General features: G+C 45.2%; 1 protein-coding gene across 1 annotated transcript in view; it reads right to left on the bottom strand.

Annotated features, from left to right (window-relative positions):
- Positions 1-16,456, bottom strand: part of LOC147116682 (uncharacterized) — a 207,506-nt gene extending 191,050 nt beyond the window's left edge. Inside the window, exon 1 of the mRNA XM_085991793.1 lies at positions 15,983-16,456. Within this exon, the coding sequence (XP_085847919.1) occupies positions 15,983-16,330 (348 nt within the window). The 5' untranslated portion in view covers positions 16,331-16,456. The remainder of the gene's footprint in view (positions 1-15,982) is intronic.
- Positions 16,457-17,046: the final 590 nt, after the last annotated feature.

The following is a 17,046-nucleotide window of genomic DNA, read 5'->3' as shown; positions in this document are numbered from 1 at the left end:
GAATGAAGTGTACTGGCCCCCAGATTATAAGTTAAACAAACAGACAGACCCGGGAAACAAAGTAGAAATGGCCCAGCCTATACAGGATTTGATCAAAGTGGGGTAGCCAAAGGAAAAAGTGTAAACCTATATAGATAGTCGGAATGCCTTTGGGGTGGTGTCTGATTACATGATAGCGGGAGTAGGCAGGGATATATGACACCAGGAGGAGGACTCGTAAGAGACAAGAATATAATCAAGGAATGAGTAGGAACCTCTCTCCTACCCAAAGAGTGCATAATAATAAATTGAAGCACAGAAGAGGATGGGCAGCTAAACGAGCAACTGAGGGAATCTGACCAATGAAGCCCAAATGTTCATGTTGAGTCAAAGTGTGAAACCACAACTGTCTTTCAGTCAGGGATGTTTTTTGGGTTGCGTGAAGTGACGCAATAATGTTTAGCTCCACCTTCAAAAGCCTGCGAAGGAGTTAACCCTTTCCACTGACAGCTGTTTGAGTTCACCAAGCAACAACTTCAGTATTACTGAATAGAATTTAAAGATATTGGACATTATTAAATTTAAGTTTCTTAATGTTAAGCTGATATTTCCCCACAGTGATAGAAGGAAAATTAGGATTTGATAAATGGAAGTTATCTTATAAACTAATTGCAGCACCGTCTCAAACGGCCGGGAGACTGCTTGGGAGGCTGTCCTGTTACCCAAAGATAAATCTGGACAGATAGTTAGAGACATGAGGCCAAAGACCAACAGATTATACGGGATCGAGAACAGGATACACGGGACGACCAGAAGGAGGTCTTAGCACTAGACAGCAAAGGGATAGCAGAAATAATACCAGCCAAACCAGGGCTAGCACCCAGATGGTCAGGACCTTATGAAGTATTAATGAATAGTGACACATGTGCTCATGTAGATGGGTCCGGAACGGGTAAAGGAAGGTGGAAACACTGGACTCAGTTAAAAATATATAAGGACAATGAGTAAACCAGAGATGGTGCCCTTTTTGACAGAGTGAGGAGTATACTAGAAGATAAAGAATGGGAAGGGGAGTTACTACATATATCAATGATAGGGCTGTATATGATGATAATGTTATATGCCATAGTTTGCATCTTCAGGTATGCCTGGGGACAGAGCCACAGAACAAGAAATGAACCAGATGTACAGCATTTTGAACTGATAAAATGGATAAGAACAGAATAATTCTAACTGGCTGGTGACGACCAGCCCCCTTTTTGTAATTACAGGAACACTGGACGTCCGGAATGAGATGGAGCGTCCTCGCCTTGATTCTAGGGATGAACATAAGTATTGCCATTATCGAGGGGGATTAGTAATAAGGAGAACACAGGATGAGGTGTATTTTAGTGTAGCTCATAGAGTTACTAAGCTTGACATTAATATGAGTACTTTTGAGATACAAAACAAACCTGGAACTCCCTGTGGGTAAAACAATTAGAGGATCCACAAAAAAAAAATCTATCTTACAAAGATGTAAGAAACGGGGAGTATTGGAAACGACCGGAGCAGGGTATGCGGCCGGGTTAGCAACAGTTAATAGCTTGGACATAGAAGGAGTAAACAAAGGAGTAGAAGAATTACAAGCAAAAATAGAGAAGTTACTAAAACAAGCTACTGGAAATAGCCATTGACACTGGCAGGGAAACCAAACAATAATGCAATTGTCGGGGGTGGAAGAGATAGTAGCTCCCCATGCAGAAACAATCAAAACAATTATTGATAGACTTAATAATGCTTCTCGCCAAACCGATAAGGAACTAATATGTGCCACGTAGGGCTCATGGCTGTTGTCGAATGCTCAGCATAACATGAGGCAAATAAATAATGAATAGATCCCTGATTGGATTACTAATAAGGATCTGGAACCTTGGATTGACACAAATAAAAGCCTATGCAAAGGATGTAAAATGGGACAAGTATACCGGGCAGGCGATTGTCTGACCCCATGGACTAAGATGATTGGCTTTGTACTGGCCATCCCACAATTCCCAGAAGGGGGACAACCCCTATACGATGTGATTAATATAGGAGAAGTACAAAAGGAAAGTTGGGTTAAATATCATGATGTCCCTACCAAGGCGCTTTGGGAAAGGGATGAAGATAATAAACAGAAGAATGAAACCTAAAGGGGGGTGGTAGTGGACGGGTGCCACCACAAGGGAAGGACATGGGTGTGCACTCACCCCCCACCGAGGGAGACACATCCGAGTGCGGATTTGCGAAAATTACCAATTGCACCCTCGAGGTACACCCAAGGGGGATACACCGGACATGGGTAGCACCAAGGAACAATGGGACCTGTTGTGTCACCACAATTGAACAGAAATATGAATATCAAGATATGGCTTGTACCATTCCCCAACCAAGCTGTTGTTTGGTCTAAAGATACCTACACAGATAGGAAAACCTGGTCATTTGATAATATGAGACTTATTAAAAAGGGTTGAAACTTATGTCATACCAGAGCCCAAGGCAATTCCTAAGTTAGAGGAAGCTTGGCAGAAGTTACGGCAGGAAACGAAGGAAATTTTAAAGTATTATCATAAAATAGAAGAAGGCTTAAAGAGACAACAGAAAGACATTAGTACAACATTAGAGGAAACTCACCCACTTCCTCATATTTTGATAATTGGGGATCAGGATGGTCGGGGACTTTGGGCGCCTCAGTGATACAAGGCATATTGATATTCCTCATGATTGTTATTACGATATATTGTGTATTTTTACTGCTCCAGTGCCTCTGTACCAGAATGAGTAAGGCCGATATTGGTGCAGTGAAAGAAGTCGAGCCTGAGGAGGGGCAGGTAGCGAAGTTAAGAATGGACAACTCCCCCGCCTCTCCAAGGCAAATGGTGTACGACATGATAGGAAGCCCTGAAATTAGGAGGGATTAATTGGGTATGGTAATTAAGGACCGGGCCGGCCAACCGTAAGATGGAGGTGGCAGAAGGAGGGTGGCAGAAGGAGGGTGGTGAATGAGGATTGGTGTGTGATGACAGTCTCGAATTGGCACATCACCCACCCAACGCGGGAATGAGGGACAAGCTTGAGCAGAAAGCCTAAACCATTAATGCAGGGTCTAAGGGGCCCTGGGAATGGTTATACCGGAAGGAGTGCATAAAGGAAAGACCACCCTAAAGGAAAGCCCACCGTAGAGGAAAGATCACCATACCACAGGGGGGGGAAGTCGGCCTCCAAATTGATAAGACATATACATGTATAACCTAGACTGGTAGAAGGCCAGGGAGTGCACGCTTTGGCAGACACCAGGCAGTGGAAATACATGTTGACCTGTTTTGGAACAATTGTCCAAAAGGTCAAAAGGAGGGACTGAAGTAAGATTTAAAAATTAGCGTAACAGGGCACGTTTAGTAGAACGCAATTGCGGCAGCAAAATGTTTAAAGATGAAATGTACTAATTATTCGTATGTTTAATTGCAGAAATGACCATACCAGTTTAGAAAGATGAAACTTACAAAAAGAGACACTGACATAACCCTTTTCTGGAAAAACAAAACTTAGTAGTGGTCAAGAGAGAGAGGGTCTCGTTTCTCAGAAATCACATGTCCTGATGACTCATTTCCAAGAAATCAGAGGGTCCACAGGCCCCTGCAGTGAAAAGTGAAACTTATGTTGTATAAGTTACCTTGTATAAGTTAGACACACCTAGTTAGTGATTAATGTATAGACTTATAAATCGATTGGACCTCTTGTAGCAGGAGGTCTCGGAATATGTGTATAACTGTGTGAACCTCAAGAGATTCGGTGGAGTCGGAGCCTTGTGTTGGGACGCAAGAGCCACAGCTCCCCAGGCCTGAATAAACCGTTTTGACTTCAATTATTGGGTCTGTCTTTCTTTCGACAAGCCAGTGACGTCGACTTTGTATATCACTTAGTCCGCACTTTGGGGGCTTACATCAACGGTTAAGGGACATTTTGAAAAGATTGGAAAATATTATTGTAAGGGAGGACGAGCAGCTAATCATCGTGGTCTACCTGGGACTCAATGCTATAAGACAAGAGCTAAAGGTTTGCAAAAGAAGCAGACTTAGGAGCAGACCTTCAAGCGTGGTTATCTTCAGGTTACTTCCCTGACCGTATAGGAAGAATAGGAAGGATAAGAACATTAGGGAGATGATTAGATGGTTAAAGGGGTGGTATCAGGAAGAGGCTTTGTTTTATGGGGAAGGTGGAAGCTATTCTGTAAGGATGGACTGCAGCTGAACAGGAAATGAGCTAATAAATTAGCAATATGGCTAAATTGGGAAGTGAAGAGTTGTTTAAACTAGGAAGGAAGAGAAATTCAATCAATCAAAAAGAGCAAGTGGCAATTCAACAACAACCTTTATTTTTTATAGCGCCTTTAACGTAGTAAAATGTCCCAAGGCGCTGCACAGGAGTATTTTAAGAAAACAAATTTGACACCGATCCACATAAGGAGAAATTAGGGCAGGTGAGCAAAAGCTTGGTCAAAGAGGTCGGTTTTAAGGAGCGTCTTAAAGGAGGAAAGAGAGGGAGAGAGGCGGAGAGGTTTAGGGAGGGAATTGCAGAGCTTAGGGCCTAGGCAACAGAAGGCACGGCCACCAATGGTTGAGCGGTTATAATCAGGGATGCTCAAGGGGGCAGAATTAGAGGAGCGCAGATATCTCGGGGGTGGGAGGGTTGTGGGGGTGAAGGAGATTACAGAGATAAGGAGGGGCGAGGCCATGGAGGGATTTGAAAACAAGGATGAGAATTTTGAAATTGAGGCGCTGCTTAACCGGGAGCCAATGTAGGTCAGCGAGCACAAGGGTGATGGGCGAACGGGACTTGATGCAAATTAGGACACGGGCAGCCGAGTTTTGGATGACCTCAAGTTTACATAGGGTGGAATATGGAAGGCCAGCCAGGAGTGCATTGGAATAGTCAAGTCTAGAGGTAACCAAGGCATGGGTGAGGGTTTCAGCAGCGGACGAGCTGAGGCAAGGGCGATGTTATGGAGGTGGAAATAGGCGGTCTTTGTTATGCTGCGGATGTTTGTGGTCGGAAGCTCATTTCAGGGTCAAATATGACACCAAGGTTGAAAACAGTGTGGTTCACCCTAAGACGGATGTTAGGGAGAGGGATGGAGTCAGTGGCTAAGGTAACAGAGTTTGTGGCGGGGACTGAAAACAATGGCTTCAGTTTTCCCAATATTTAACTGGAGAAAATGTTTGCTCATCCAGAACTGTATGTCGGACAAGCAGTCTGACAATTTAGACATTGTGGAGGGGTCGAGAGAAGAGGCACTGCTGAGTGTCATCAGCGTACATGTCAGAGTCATAGGGCAGGATTTTAACTCGGGTGCGGGATGGTGTCGTGTTATCCGCATTTCGTGTTATCCACCTGAATCTAAATGAATGTGGGAGATTGATGCAATTTTAACTTAATTGTCATCCAATTGATTTCCAATGTGTGGGAACTCTTGGCAAATGGGTTTTTCATGACTGAAAGTCGCCTCCGATGATGTCATCATTGCTGCTGCATTTAAGGTCTCCAGCAAGCCTTGCTTCTTCTGCAGGCTGCCAAGCTTTCTCTGTTTGGTGTGAGAGGGACCTGCAGGAAACATGACGAGCGGGAGGCCCAGATATGCTCCTCGCTTCAACGAGGTGGCCCTGCAGGCACTGGTGGATGGGGCTAGGGCCAACAGGGAGGTGCTCTTCCCTTCCTCAGGGAGGAAGAGGCTTCCCAAGCAGACTAAGGCAGTGTGGTAGCAGGTGGCTGAGGAGGTCAACTCCTTGGGAGTCACACGACAAACCTGGATTCAGTGCCGGAAAAGATTATGACCTTCAGCACACTGGAAAAGTGAGTATGAATTTCCCATAACCCTCAATCTGATCCCCATTGCCTCTCCTCACCAGCACTCAGCTTTAGCAATCTCTTCCTCCACATCCCACTTGACACTGACATCCATGCACCCTTACCTATTCTCTCTCTCTCTATGCTCACATTCACATAACTATTCCACCATGCAGCCCTCACACTCCCTATCACTCTGATGCTTCGAACACAACTGACAACACACAGGGAGGGCCCTTGGTTTTGCAACCTCACTCCATCTTTGTCTCCTTCTAAGTATCTATGCTATGCAATCTCTACACTCACTCCTTCATTCTCACTCAACCTCCACTTGTGAGCTCTCTTTTCCTGCAATGAGGGAGACAACAAAAGGGAGCGAGCTAGGACAGGAGGAGGGCCACCCTCAATAGCCCACCTGACCCCCTGGGAGGAGGCTGTCCTGGAAATCAAGGGCATTGAGGATGATTCGCGCGTGGGGGACGGACAGACGGGTGTAACAGAGCAAGCTGGTGACAGAAAAGTTTCCCATCTCTCTCTTTGACATTGCATGAGTCGCTGATAATGATTGTGAAGCTGTAACAGATGCACTTATGAGCATCTGCAAAAAGCAATGTGCATGTAACCTTGGCATCACATCTCTGACTCTTTCTTTTACTCCCCCACAGGACCATCACAAGCATCCGTCCCCGCTAGCCAGGAAGAAGAGGCTGAGCAGCCAGACTCCTCAGAGGAAGCTGCAACCTCTGAGCGCGCAGCGTCAGCAGAATTCAGCGCACCCAGCACCAGTGCAGACACGCACACCTCGGTGGGACCTTCGGGACATAGAGTAGTGTTGTCACCTGGTGTATCACAGCTCACAAGTGAGCATCAGCAGATTGTGGAGACAGGGACAGCAGTGGAGAGTCCTAGTCGGAGGGCGCAGGATTCTGCCAGCTCGGCTCAACAGCATGTCGATCCTCTGCCTTTGGGTCTATCCATAAGATCAGAGGTGATGGAACTCCAGGAACAGATGCAGGAGTTTCTGGCAGGTTATGTCTCTAGGGTCGCTGCGAGTGTGGAGCGAATGGAATAGCGAACATGACCAGAGCCTTTGTGGAGTCATTGGCGCATGAACGCATCACCACGGAAAGGATGACTACCTCCGTGGAAAGGATGGCTACCATAGAGGAGAGGATGGCTACGGCCATGGAGGAGCTTAGTCGCCAGGGTATGGAAAACATGGTCATTGTTCAGAATAGAATGACATCTCTTGAGGAGCGATGGGCGTCTATTGAACAGAGAAACCAGACGTTCATGGAAGTCCTTCCGAGTAGGAATGCCATTGCAGATACGGGTCCCCATGGCCCCCCTGATGTGCAGCAAGGTGCTCTCCAGCCACTTGCGGGTGCTAAGGGGGACCTGACCCATGAGAGGGATGTTGGTGGCTGACCTCAAGGAAGTGCGGGCTCCTCTCCAAGCACTCACACTTCTATGCCACTGCAGAGCCCTCGGTCAGAGCCCCACCGGAGTCCACACCCAAGTGAGATAGGCGTCTCAACCCCTGCACAGCCGCAGGAGCAGCAGACTGTTGGAAGATCCCTCTCAGGCTTGCAACCCCAGAGGACGCCCACCAAAGGTGTCAAGACAGGAGCAGCAGCAAAGTGAGCAAGGGGCCGCCACATCTGCTGAAGCCACAGGGGAGGCACCACGTAGGAGCATGTGTAAGAGGAAAATTCTGCACAAATAGTCACAAGGGTAGTCACTTGGGTGCAATTTTGTGTTTACTGTGAAAATGCCATCATTTCGTTATTGTCCATAAAAATTCTGATGGCAAATGTTGCAGTTCTGGTGTCTGTCATTTCGTTATTGGGACTTCCACATTGAGGGCTTAGGAATAATTGCAACTGTCAGTATGGTGGTCAGATTGACAGGAATCCTCTGGTTCTTGGCCTTTGTCAATGCTCTGGTAAGAAGCTGTGAGGCAAAAGTGTTTGATTGACTAGGCTAAGCGAATCTGGCCAGGATGAGTGCGTTCTTTGCATCCCAGGCAGCAATGTTCTCGCGTAATGCTGCCGCTGGTTGATGGGCCTCTGCAGGATGTTCGTTTTCGCACTCCTCCTCCTCTGAGGAGGAGGATATGTGAGGAGCCACTTGGTCCTCAGGAATCTGCAAGCCACGATGCTGTGCCATGTTGTGAAGTGCACAGCAAACCACAACGATTCTGGAGACCCTGGCTGCTGAGTACTGCAGGGCTCCACCTGATCTATCCAGGCATCTGAAGTGCAGCTTCAACAAACCGATGGTTTGCTCGATTATGGCTCGGTTGTCATGTGGCTGGAGTTGTAGCTCTCCTCAGCTTCGTTGGATGGTCTCCTCAATGGCGTCATTAGCCACGTCCTCAGAGGATAGCCCTTGTCTCCAAGTAGCCATCCGTTAAGTTGATCTGGCGGACTGAATAGCAGAGGCACACTAGACTGGCGCAGTATGAAGGAGTCATGTCAACTGCCAGGGTACTTGGCACAAATATGCAAAATTTCCTTCTTGTGGTCACACACCAGCTGCACGTTAAGGGAGTGGAAGCCCTTGCGGTTGACAAAAATACTTGGATTGTGATGGGGTGTCTTAAGGGCCACATGTGTGCAGTCAACGATGCCCTGCACCCTTGGAAAGCCTGCCAGATGAGCTAATCCAACCTCTCGCGCCGTGACACTTGCTTGATCCTTGGTGAAATGGATGTGATTGTGCGCGAGGGCAAAGAGGGCATCGGTTACCTGCGTGATGCAAGTGTGTGCGGCCGCCTGGGAGATGCCGCTGATGTCTGCTGTTGATCCCTGGAATGAGCCTGAGGCAAAAAAGCTGAGTGCGGTGGTGACTTTGACGGCCACTGGTAATGCTTGTCCACCTGGTCCTCTGGGCAGCAGGTCTTGCTGTAGCATTGAGCCATTGCAGGTGATTCTCCGTTTACGATTAGATAGATAAGAATGGAACCAGGCGAGTACAGTCCCACCCAGCTGGACGACAGTGGAGAGGTGTTGGAAATGGATGGAGTGGTCAACCGTGTCAAAGGCTGCAGACAAGTCAAGAAGGATGAGGAGGGATAGTTTACCTTTGTCAGTCACAAAGGATGTCATTTTGACTTTGAGAGCCGTTTCGGTACTGTGGCAAGGGCAGAAACCTTACTGGAGGGATTCAAACATGGAATTGCGGGAAAGATGGGCACGGATTTGGGAGGCGACAACATGTTCAAGGACTTTGGAGAGGAAAGGGAGGTTGGAGATGGGGCGGTAGTTTGCAAGGACAGAGGGATCAAGGTTTGTTTTTTTGAGAGGGGTGATGACGGCAGATTTGAGGGAGACGGGGACAGTACCCGAGGAGAGAAAACCGTTAACAATATCAGCTAACATGGAAGCCAGAAAAGAAAGTTAGGTGGTCAGCAGTTTGGTGGGAATAGGGTTGAGGGAGCAGGAGGTGGGTCTCATAGACAAGATGAGCGCAGAGAGATCATGAGGGGAGATCGGAGAGAAATAGAGATAAATATACAAATAATAAAGAATTTATTAAAGTAGAAATAAAAGGGAATGGGGAGGAAAATCAAATCCACCAGTTATACACAAAGGAATGGCTGAGACAAAGGAATGAGGTGTTGGCTTGGACAAAAGATTCAAGGAAAAAGGAGTAGAAATGAAAAAATCAAGTACATGTATTGTAAAGCTCAGTGTGGGATACAAACTGGGGAAAATTAGATGTAATTATGTTACAGGGAGAAATGGATTTAGTAACACCAACAGAAACGTGGATGCAGACAGGATGGGCTATAAATGCTGGCCTTGCCAGCGACGCCCACATCCCATAAACAAATTTTTAAAAGAGTGGAATGTAGACATATCGGGCAATAATAGTTTTAGGAGGGACAGAAGAGCTAAGAATGGAGGGAATGCGTGCTGTAGAGAGGACTATTGTTCAGAGAAAAGTGGTTTGATGGTTAGAGCATAAGAAATAGGAGCAGGAGTAGGCCATACTGCTCCTCAAGCCTGTTCCACCATTCAGTAAGACCATGGCTGAACTTCTACAGATCAAAGATTTTTAAAAATTGTTACATTAGTGTGATTTTACTAGTTGTGGGAGGGAAATAGAAGAGGCAATCTGTAGGCCAATCAGGGAGATGCGTAGGAATAACATAGAATATACAGCACAGAAACCGGCCATTCAGCCCAAATAGTCTGTCTTGGTGTTTGTACTCCACACGAGTCTCCTTCCATTCCATCTGCCTTTTAGCATATTCAGCTATTCCCTTTTCACACATTGCAAGTCCAAATCATCAATGTAAATTATGAATAACAGTGGTTTCGGCACTGATCCTTGTGGAACACCGCTTTCTACTGTTGGGGCAACCAAATGTTATATCCTAAACTATATTAATTGAGTTGTGCTCAAGTTGTATTAATGGATTATATGCTCGGAGAATTGTATTATTGGATTGTGTGCCTTGGACTATGGTAGACATGGAGTATGGACACAATGCATAACGAGTTATGATGAATAAGTAACCATTTGTGTACGCTAACATGACAGTACTTGGGTCTGCATTGTGTAAAGAGCTGAGTGCACGTAAACAGGATAAACAAGGCACAGCAGGATGTCATAACAAGATAAGGAGTGACCACTGTGTAAGGAAACCAGCTGCTTAACTAGTAACCACAGGTCTGGTGGGCTTCCAGTGCACCAAGGCCATCCTGGAGGCCTAGAGTGGCCTATGGATCTATGCACTGGTTTGCACTCAGTCCTTTTGCACACGGTACTACCCGGAATACACCCATGTATGGGATGGGACATTACCATGTAACCTCTATAAATATGCTACTGTAACTATCAAGTTGAGTCAATGCTGGCAGACAGCCACACCACTCCCCTGCTAGCTTGTAATAAAGGTCGATTTGATTCAACATGACGTCTGGCTCCTGGTGGGGATTTCCCACAACACTACCTTCCTCCAATCTGAATAACAAAATTATTGTTCATGGGGATTTTTATTACCAATTCATTGATTACGACAGAATCAGAAACAGAAGGGAATAGTATTCCTAACGTGTGGAGGACTCCTATCTCATGCAGTATATGTTCATATACCTTCAAAAGGGAAAGGCATTGCAAGATCTATGTGTAATGAAATAGATAAGGTAGATTAGTTAAATGTAAGTGAGTACCTTGTGAGTAGTGATCACGTGATAAGCTTTAAGGTCCAAACAGAAAGTGGAAAGGTTACAAAATAAGGGCAACAGATTGGAATCGAGCAGATTTTAGAAAGATGAGGAGAGTTAGCTGAGTGGAGTGGAATGAAAATTGGCGCACAAAACAACAGACCAACAATGGGATACATATTTTGAAAAGAGATAGCAAAGTTCCATAATACCAAGTTTCAGAATGCTGTGGATAAATGTAGAAGTTAGAAACAAATGTAAGTTGAAGAAGAGGGCATATGGAGCCTATAATTAAAATAATGAGAGAATACAATAAAATAAGGAAAGCAACTTCAGCAGAAACATGTAAACCATAATTTACACAGTTTCTCCAAGATTTCTGCCAAAGTTACGGAGGGAGATTGAGAAACCTCTACTGAAATCCTACTCCTATATTTTAGGATTCTATTGAATGGAAGTGTGCCGGATGATTGGAGAGTGGCCAATGTAATATCCTTGGAGAAAGCTAACCTGGGTAATTGCAGGCCAGTTAGTTTAACATCTGAGGTAAGGAAAATTTTGGAAGCTTTACAGATTGAATTACTAAATATCTAGATAAAGAGAACAGAATTAGAAGCAGGCATCACCGATTTCAGAAAGGAAGAGCATGCTTGACAAATCTGCAGGAGTTCTCTGAAAACTTTCAGAAAACCGTTGATGATGTACCACATAAGAGACTATTGGAGAAGATTAAGGGGAATGGAGATGGGGGAAGGTAACAAATTGGATTAAAAACTGGTTAGATGGGTGGAAACAGTAGAAGGTAAGGCAGTTCCTCAGGGTGGTTGGGAGTAGGTAGTGGTGTCCCACAGGGTTCTAGTCAGGGACTGCTCTGTTCACAGTGTACAGTGATGATTTGGATATAGGGCTAGAGGAAGTGTTGTCCAAATTTGCAGGCAATACTAAAATAGAAGGCATAGTAAATAATTCTGAGGACCAAAGGAAGCTGCAAGGGGATTTTGATCAGATGGTTGCAGAGAGAATTCAATCTCCATAAAGGTGAGGTGGCTCATTTTATTTAAAGTAATTATACTTTAGGGGAGGCTGGGTAATGTGGAAGAGGGTTCAAGTTCACAAGACATTAACACTGGATAAGGCCCTAAAAAAAAAACTAATGAGATATTATAATAATAATAATCAACTTTATTGTCATTGTTAGTGCACAAGTGCAGTACAACGAAATGTAGGCTTGCGGCTCCCGAGAGTGTACATTTAGATTAAGACATTTAAACATTCAACATTCATTTGGCTTGTAATACATTAACATAAACATAATATAGTGCATTGGCAGATGTGCAGGCTTTAGAGTTTATTTGTGGAGTTCAGTAGGATGACAGCCCTGGGAAAGAAGCTGTTCCTAAATCTGGTCGTACGGGTGCGAATGCATCTGTAGCGTCTCCCAGATGGCAGGAGGGCGAACAGACTGTGGCTGGGGTGGGTAGGGTCTTTGATGATGGTCCGTGACCTCCGTAAACAGCGTTTCTGGTATATGTGCTCTATGGTCGGTAGCCGGGTGCCGGTAATGCGTTGGGCAGTTTTGACTACCCGCTGCAGGGCTTTCCGGTCATAGTAGTTTTATATCAAGAGAAATACTGGGTTTTATGGCAAGGGATATAAAATATAAAAATCGAAATGTCATTTCGAATCAATATAAACCCTCAGTAAAACAACAGTTGGAGTACTGTCTACAGTTTTTGGCTCCACACTATAGTCATGATATTGAGTCAGTAGAGAGGGTATAGTGCAGATACACTGGTATAAGGAAATAGAAATATGAAGAAAAAAGGGTCCGTTTTAATTAGAACAGAGGAGACTAGGGCCGCGATTTTATTAATGGAGGCGGGTTGGATGCAGGTCAGGTGGTTTCTGGCTTCCAGTCCCGCCCCCAGCTGCATCCGCTCCACAAACGTGATTTTGCCTTGATTGATCTTGTTAAGACCACCCTGCGGGCTTGCCGGCCAATTAACAGAAAGCTGGTCAGATGACGTCATTTGATGATGCGTCATCTGCCGGTTTTCTTAAAGGGACCACGCACAATTTGTTTTGACAGTTGATTTCTCAGTGTTTGACAGCATTGAGGTGCTGCAAACACTGACAATCACTGTACAAAGGTGAGCTCTTGCACCCAGGCTCTCCAGTGACTCCCTCCATAGGCTGGAATAGATGGCAGCTGCAGGTGAGGTGACAGAAGCGATCTGTCACTGGTGAGAGAGGTTCTCCCAGTGAGGTAGCAGTGGACATGGATTTAAAAACTTGTAAGCTAAAGAAATCTGTAAATGTATTAAAAATGCAGTAACCAACATTTTCCTTCCTCTGAGACTCACCATGGGCAACACTGAATCCTTCACACCACTTCTGCAGCTGTCATCAATGCAGAAACATTACAGCAGACTCACAACACGCCACACTTACCTGGCGTGGTGTCTGGACATCAGGAAACCCGAGCCAGAAGTGGCAAAATCCAAAAATAGGCTGACAACTACTGGCAAGTACCTATTAATAGGCAGGTAATTAATTGCCTTTAATCCACTTCCCGCCGCTAGGTGTCGGATCCATTCGCAAATCAGGGACCTGACACTTGAGAAAGTTGTTTGGAAGCGGGTTTCCTACCCGCTGTCAATCTTTGCTAGTTTGACAGAGGACCCGCCTCCAAACCCGCCCTCTGAGCGCTGGCAAAGTCCAGCCCTAGGAATGCTTGACTTGCCATTTCCAACATTTTCTGAGATTAAGGGATTATTTGATGGTGTTTATGATTATGAAGGGATTGGGCAGGATAGAAACAGATTGTTTCCAGTGGTTGAGGTGTTAAGAATGCCAGGACATAGCTACAAGATTAAGCGCAAGAGATTTAGGACAGAGGGCAGGAGAAACATTCTTCTTTAGACAGAGGGTTGTGAAATGCACTACTGGAGTTCGTGATTGAAGCAGAGGCCATGCCAACAGGTTAGCTACAAGGTTGAAGAAAGGGGGATAAAGGGAACAGGACAGGCAGATGGGATTAGGACGACTGCTTATTTGAACGATAAACATCAACAAGGATCATTTGGGCCAAATGACCTGTTTCTGCATTGTAATTTGTTTCGATTTTTTTTTGCCCTTATTGCAAAATGTGACATTTTTATGGCCTTTTAGGTGTGACGGGAGTTTAGTCATTCTGCTGCCTACTAAGCTATGCTTCGAGTGAGATACCTTTCCACCTGGCACTTGTGTCAAGTGGTCCATCAGTAAAGGAGGAGCTACAAATTTGGGAACAAAGCAGCTGATTCCTATCCCCCCCCCCCCCAGTCGATGCCTATGCACAGGTATGTAGAGATACTCCTGACCCTCACTCCTCCCTACCCACTTTCCGCCCAGCCATTTCAGCAGGCAGCTGTCACAATGCCAACTAAAAATGTCATGCAGCCCTGGCCCCGAGCAACTGTGTGCAAACGTGGCACTCTCCTCCCGAACTTCCACTTCAGGAACTCCACTGCACCAAGCTGGAGACTGGACAGCGAGCCACCCTAGGCAGCCAGCAACAAATCCAAGGCAACTAGAGAACAGGTCTACAACCTGCTGACACACCCCAGCTTGGGGGTGTAGAGAACCCTCAAAATTACCACTGAGGGACCAGCTGCTCCCCAGCTCTCCCTGAAAGTTAATGCTTACCATCACATCATACAGGGCTCTTCTGCCCCATATGGTTCACTGCTCAGCATTTTTTAAATAGTGATTGCTTCAAAGACAAACCAGATTGGAGCTCCGCACAGTTTGGAGAGCTGGTGGCTTCACTCACTGCCCTCAATGTTTACATTTCTTCATCGTTGCTAGCGCAATGTTGCTGTTAAATTGGTGCTACAAACCATCAATACAGTTTATTTTACATTATGCCAGATGCACATATCTTCCTTGCCCGCCCCCCCCCCCCCAACGTTTAGATTGCCTGTTCCCTCCTACCCCACATCGGTATTTAAAAACAAATTGAAATGTTATATGTTGTGCATATTTTTTTTTAAATCCAAAGATTAACAGACAGAACGTTAATACGCACACAGGAATGAGACAGAAGATTAGACAAGACTGATAGAGATACACACACACACATACCTGAGATAGGGAGAGGGATAGGCAGACAGAGAGATCATTAAACCAAATCATTAAACAATGCAAAGAAACCTACCTGGAACATTGGAACAAAATAACCGAAAGCCAAAGCAGATTAGAATGTTACCGGGCCCTAAAAAGAGAATATAAACTGGCAGACTACCTCACGACCATCAGAGACACAAAACAGAGACAGACCCTCACCAGGTACAGGCTAAGCGACCACCAACTGGAAATTGAAAAAGGCAGATACAAGAAATCCTGGCAGCCTAGAGAGAATATGCGATCAATGTCTGGCCGGCAAGGTTGAAACAGAAATGCATTTCCTCCTAAAATGCGAAAAATTCAACACATCAAGAAACATATTATTCAACAAGCTAAGCCAAACAACCCCAGATTTCAAGGAATTGGATGACCTGTCAAAATTGAGATTAGTCCTGGGAGAAGGAGACAGACCATACCTTGGGGCCAAATATGTAACAACATGTCACAACCTGAGGACTGTTTAAAAGTAAGACTGTTTAAAATTAATATTGAACGTACCAAATGAAGTAGAAAGACTGTTTAAAATTAATATTGTTTAAAAGTAATATTGTATGTACCCAACAAATGTCAAATCGATTGACACCTACAGAATGTTGGAAAACTGTACCTTTTTGCTATGTAAGCTTTGGCAGGTTCTCTGTAAACTTTCATGCCAATAAAGCATTTGAATTGGAATTGGAATTGGAGATTAGAAGAGAGAATTATCAAGGGAATGTTATTTTAAGTGAATGAGTCGGAGTAGGTAATGTCGCTTAAACAACGCGTAATATATTCCAGAATGAAAATTGGCAACTTACATGTGGGTGGTTTATTAACTTTTGTACACATTCCATTTCTTCTACAGAAGATCTAGAACTTTTACCCAGTCCCCCTCCACCTTTAACTTCACCGGGTTCAGTCTGAAGATTCTCTTTTCTGCGACCCAGTCCCATTCTCAGCCTGTCTGGATCGTTCTTGGTGCGCGCGTCACTCTTCGCCTTGAAGAGGCGATAACGGTAAAGGCAGGAGACCAATAACTTTTTCAGCAGGTAAAATGTGCCTGGAACGGAATACCTCCCGTTCAGTGGCTCGGGGTCCGCTTGCAGCAGATTTTTGACAATATAGATGCAAAGGAAAGCTGCAACGATCGACACCAGATAGATCATATCGGCGAGCTCCTCACTGCTCCTTCCCTGCAGGAGAGCCTGGCACGAAGTGCATTTTTAGCAACGACACGCACAACAAGCAGTCACCTCCAGAGGTGCGCTGTAGCGGAGGCGTTTCCTTTCGAAACTTTCCCAATGACGGACAGAATCGTAGCTACAGAGTCCCTCCCCTTTTAAAGATAAATCATAGGGAAAAAAAGTCAACTGTGTGTGTGTGCATGTATATGTGTACATATATGTGTATAATGTATATTATATGTTATAGATAAACATATGTATATTTATACACGTATATAATATAAATAAGAACATAAGAAATCAGAGCAGGAGGAGTAGGCCATACGGCCCCTCAAGCCTGCTCCGCCATTCAATAAGATCATGGCTCATCATCGACCTCAACTCCACTTTCCCACCCGATCTCTATATCCCTTGATTCCCCTAGAGTCCAAGGGCTCAATTTTAATTCCCAAGGCGGGTTGGAGTCGGGTTGCGTGGTGGGCGTATTTGGGAGCCTCTTCCCTCCTGATGGCCGGAGGAAGCCTCTTCAGCAGACCAAGGCAGCTTGGCTACGCATTGCTCAGGAGGTGAGCGCAAGGTGCATTTATGCACGCTCATGGATCCAGTGCTGAAAAAGGTTTAATGATCTTGTGAGAACATCAAAAGTGAGTATCCCATCTCACTTGCCTTCACTCTGCTTCCCTTCTCTTCTCATCACC

Source organism: Somniosus microcephalus, chromosome 6, assembly GCF_052327205.1.
Source record: "Somniosus microcephalus isolate GS21.2 chromosome 6, FLI_Smic_1.0, whole genome shotgun sequence".
Lineage (NCBI taxonomy): Eukaryota > Metazoa > Chordata > Chondrichthyes > Squaliformes > Somniosidae > Somniosus > Somniosus microcephalus.
The sequence above is the reverse complement of the archived record's forward strand: the minus strand, read 5'-3'. Positions and strand labels throughout refer to the sequence as shown.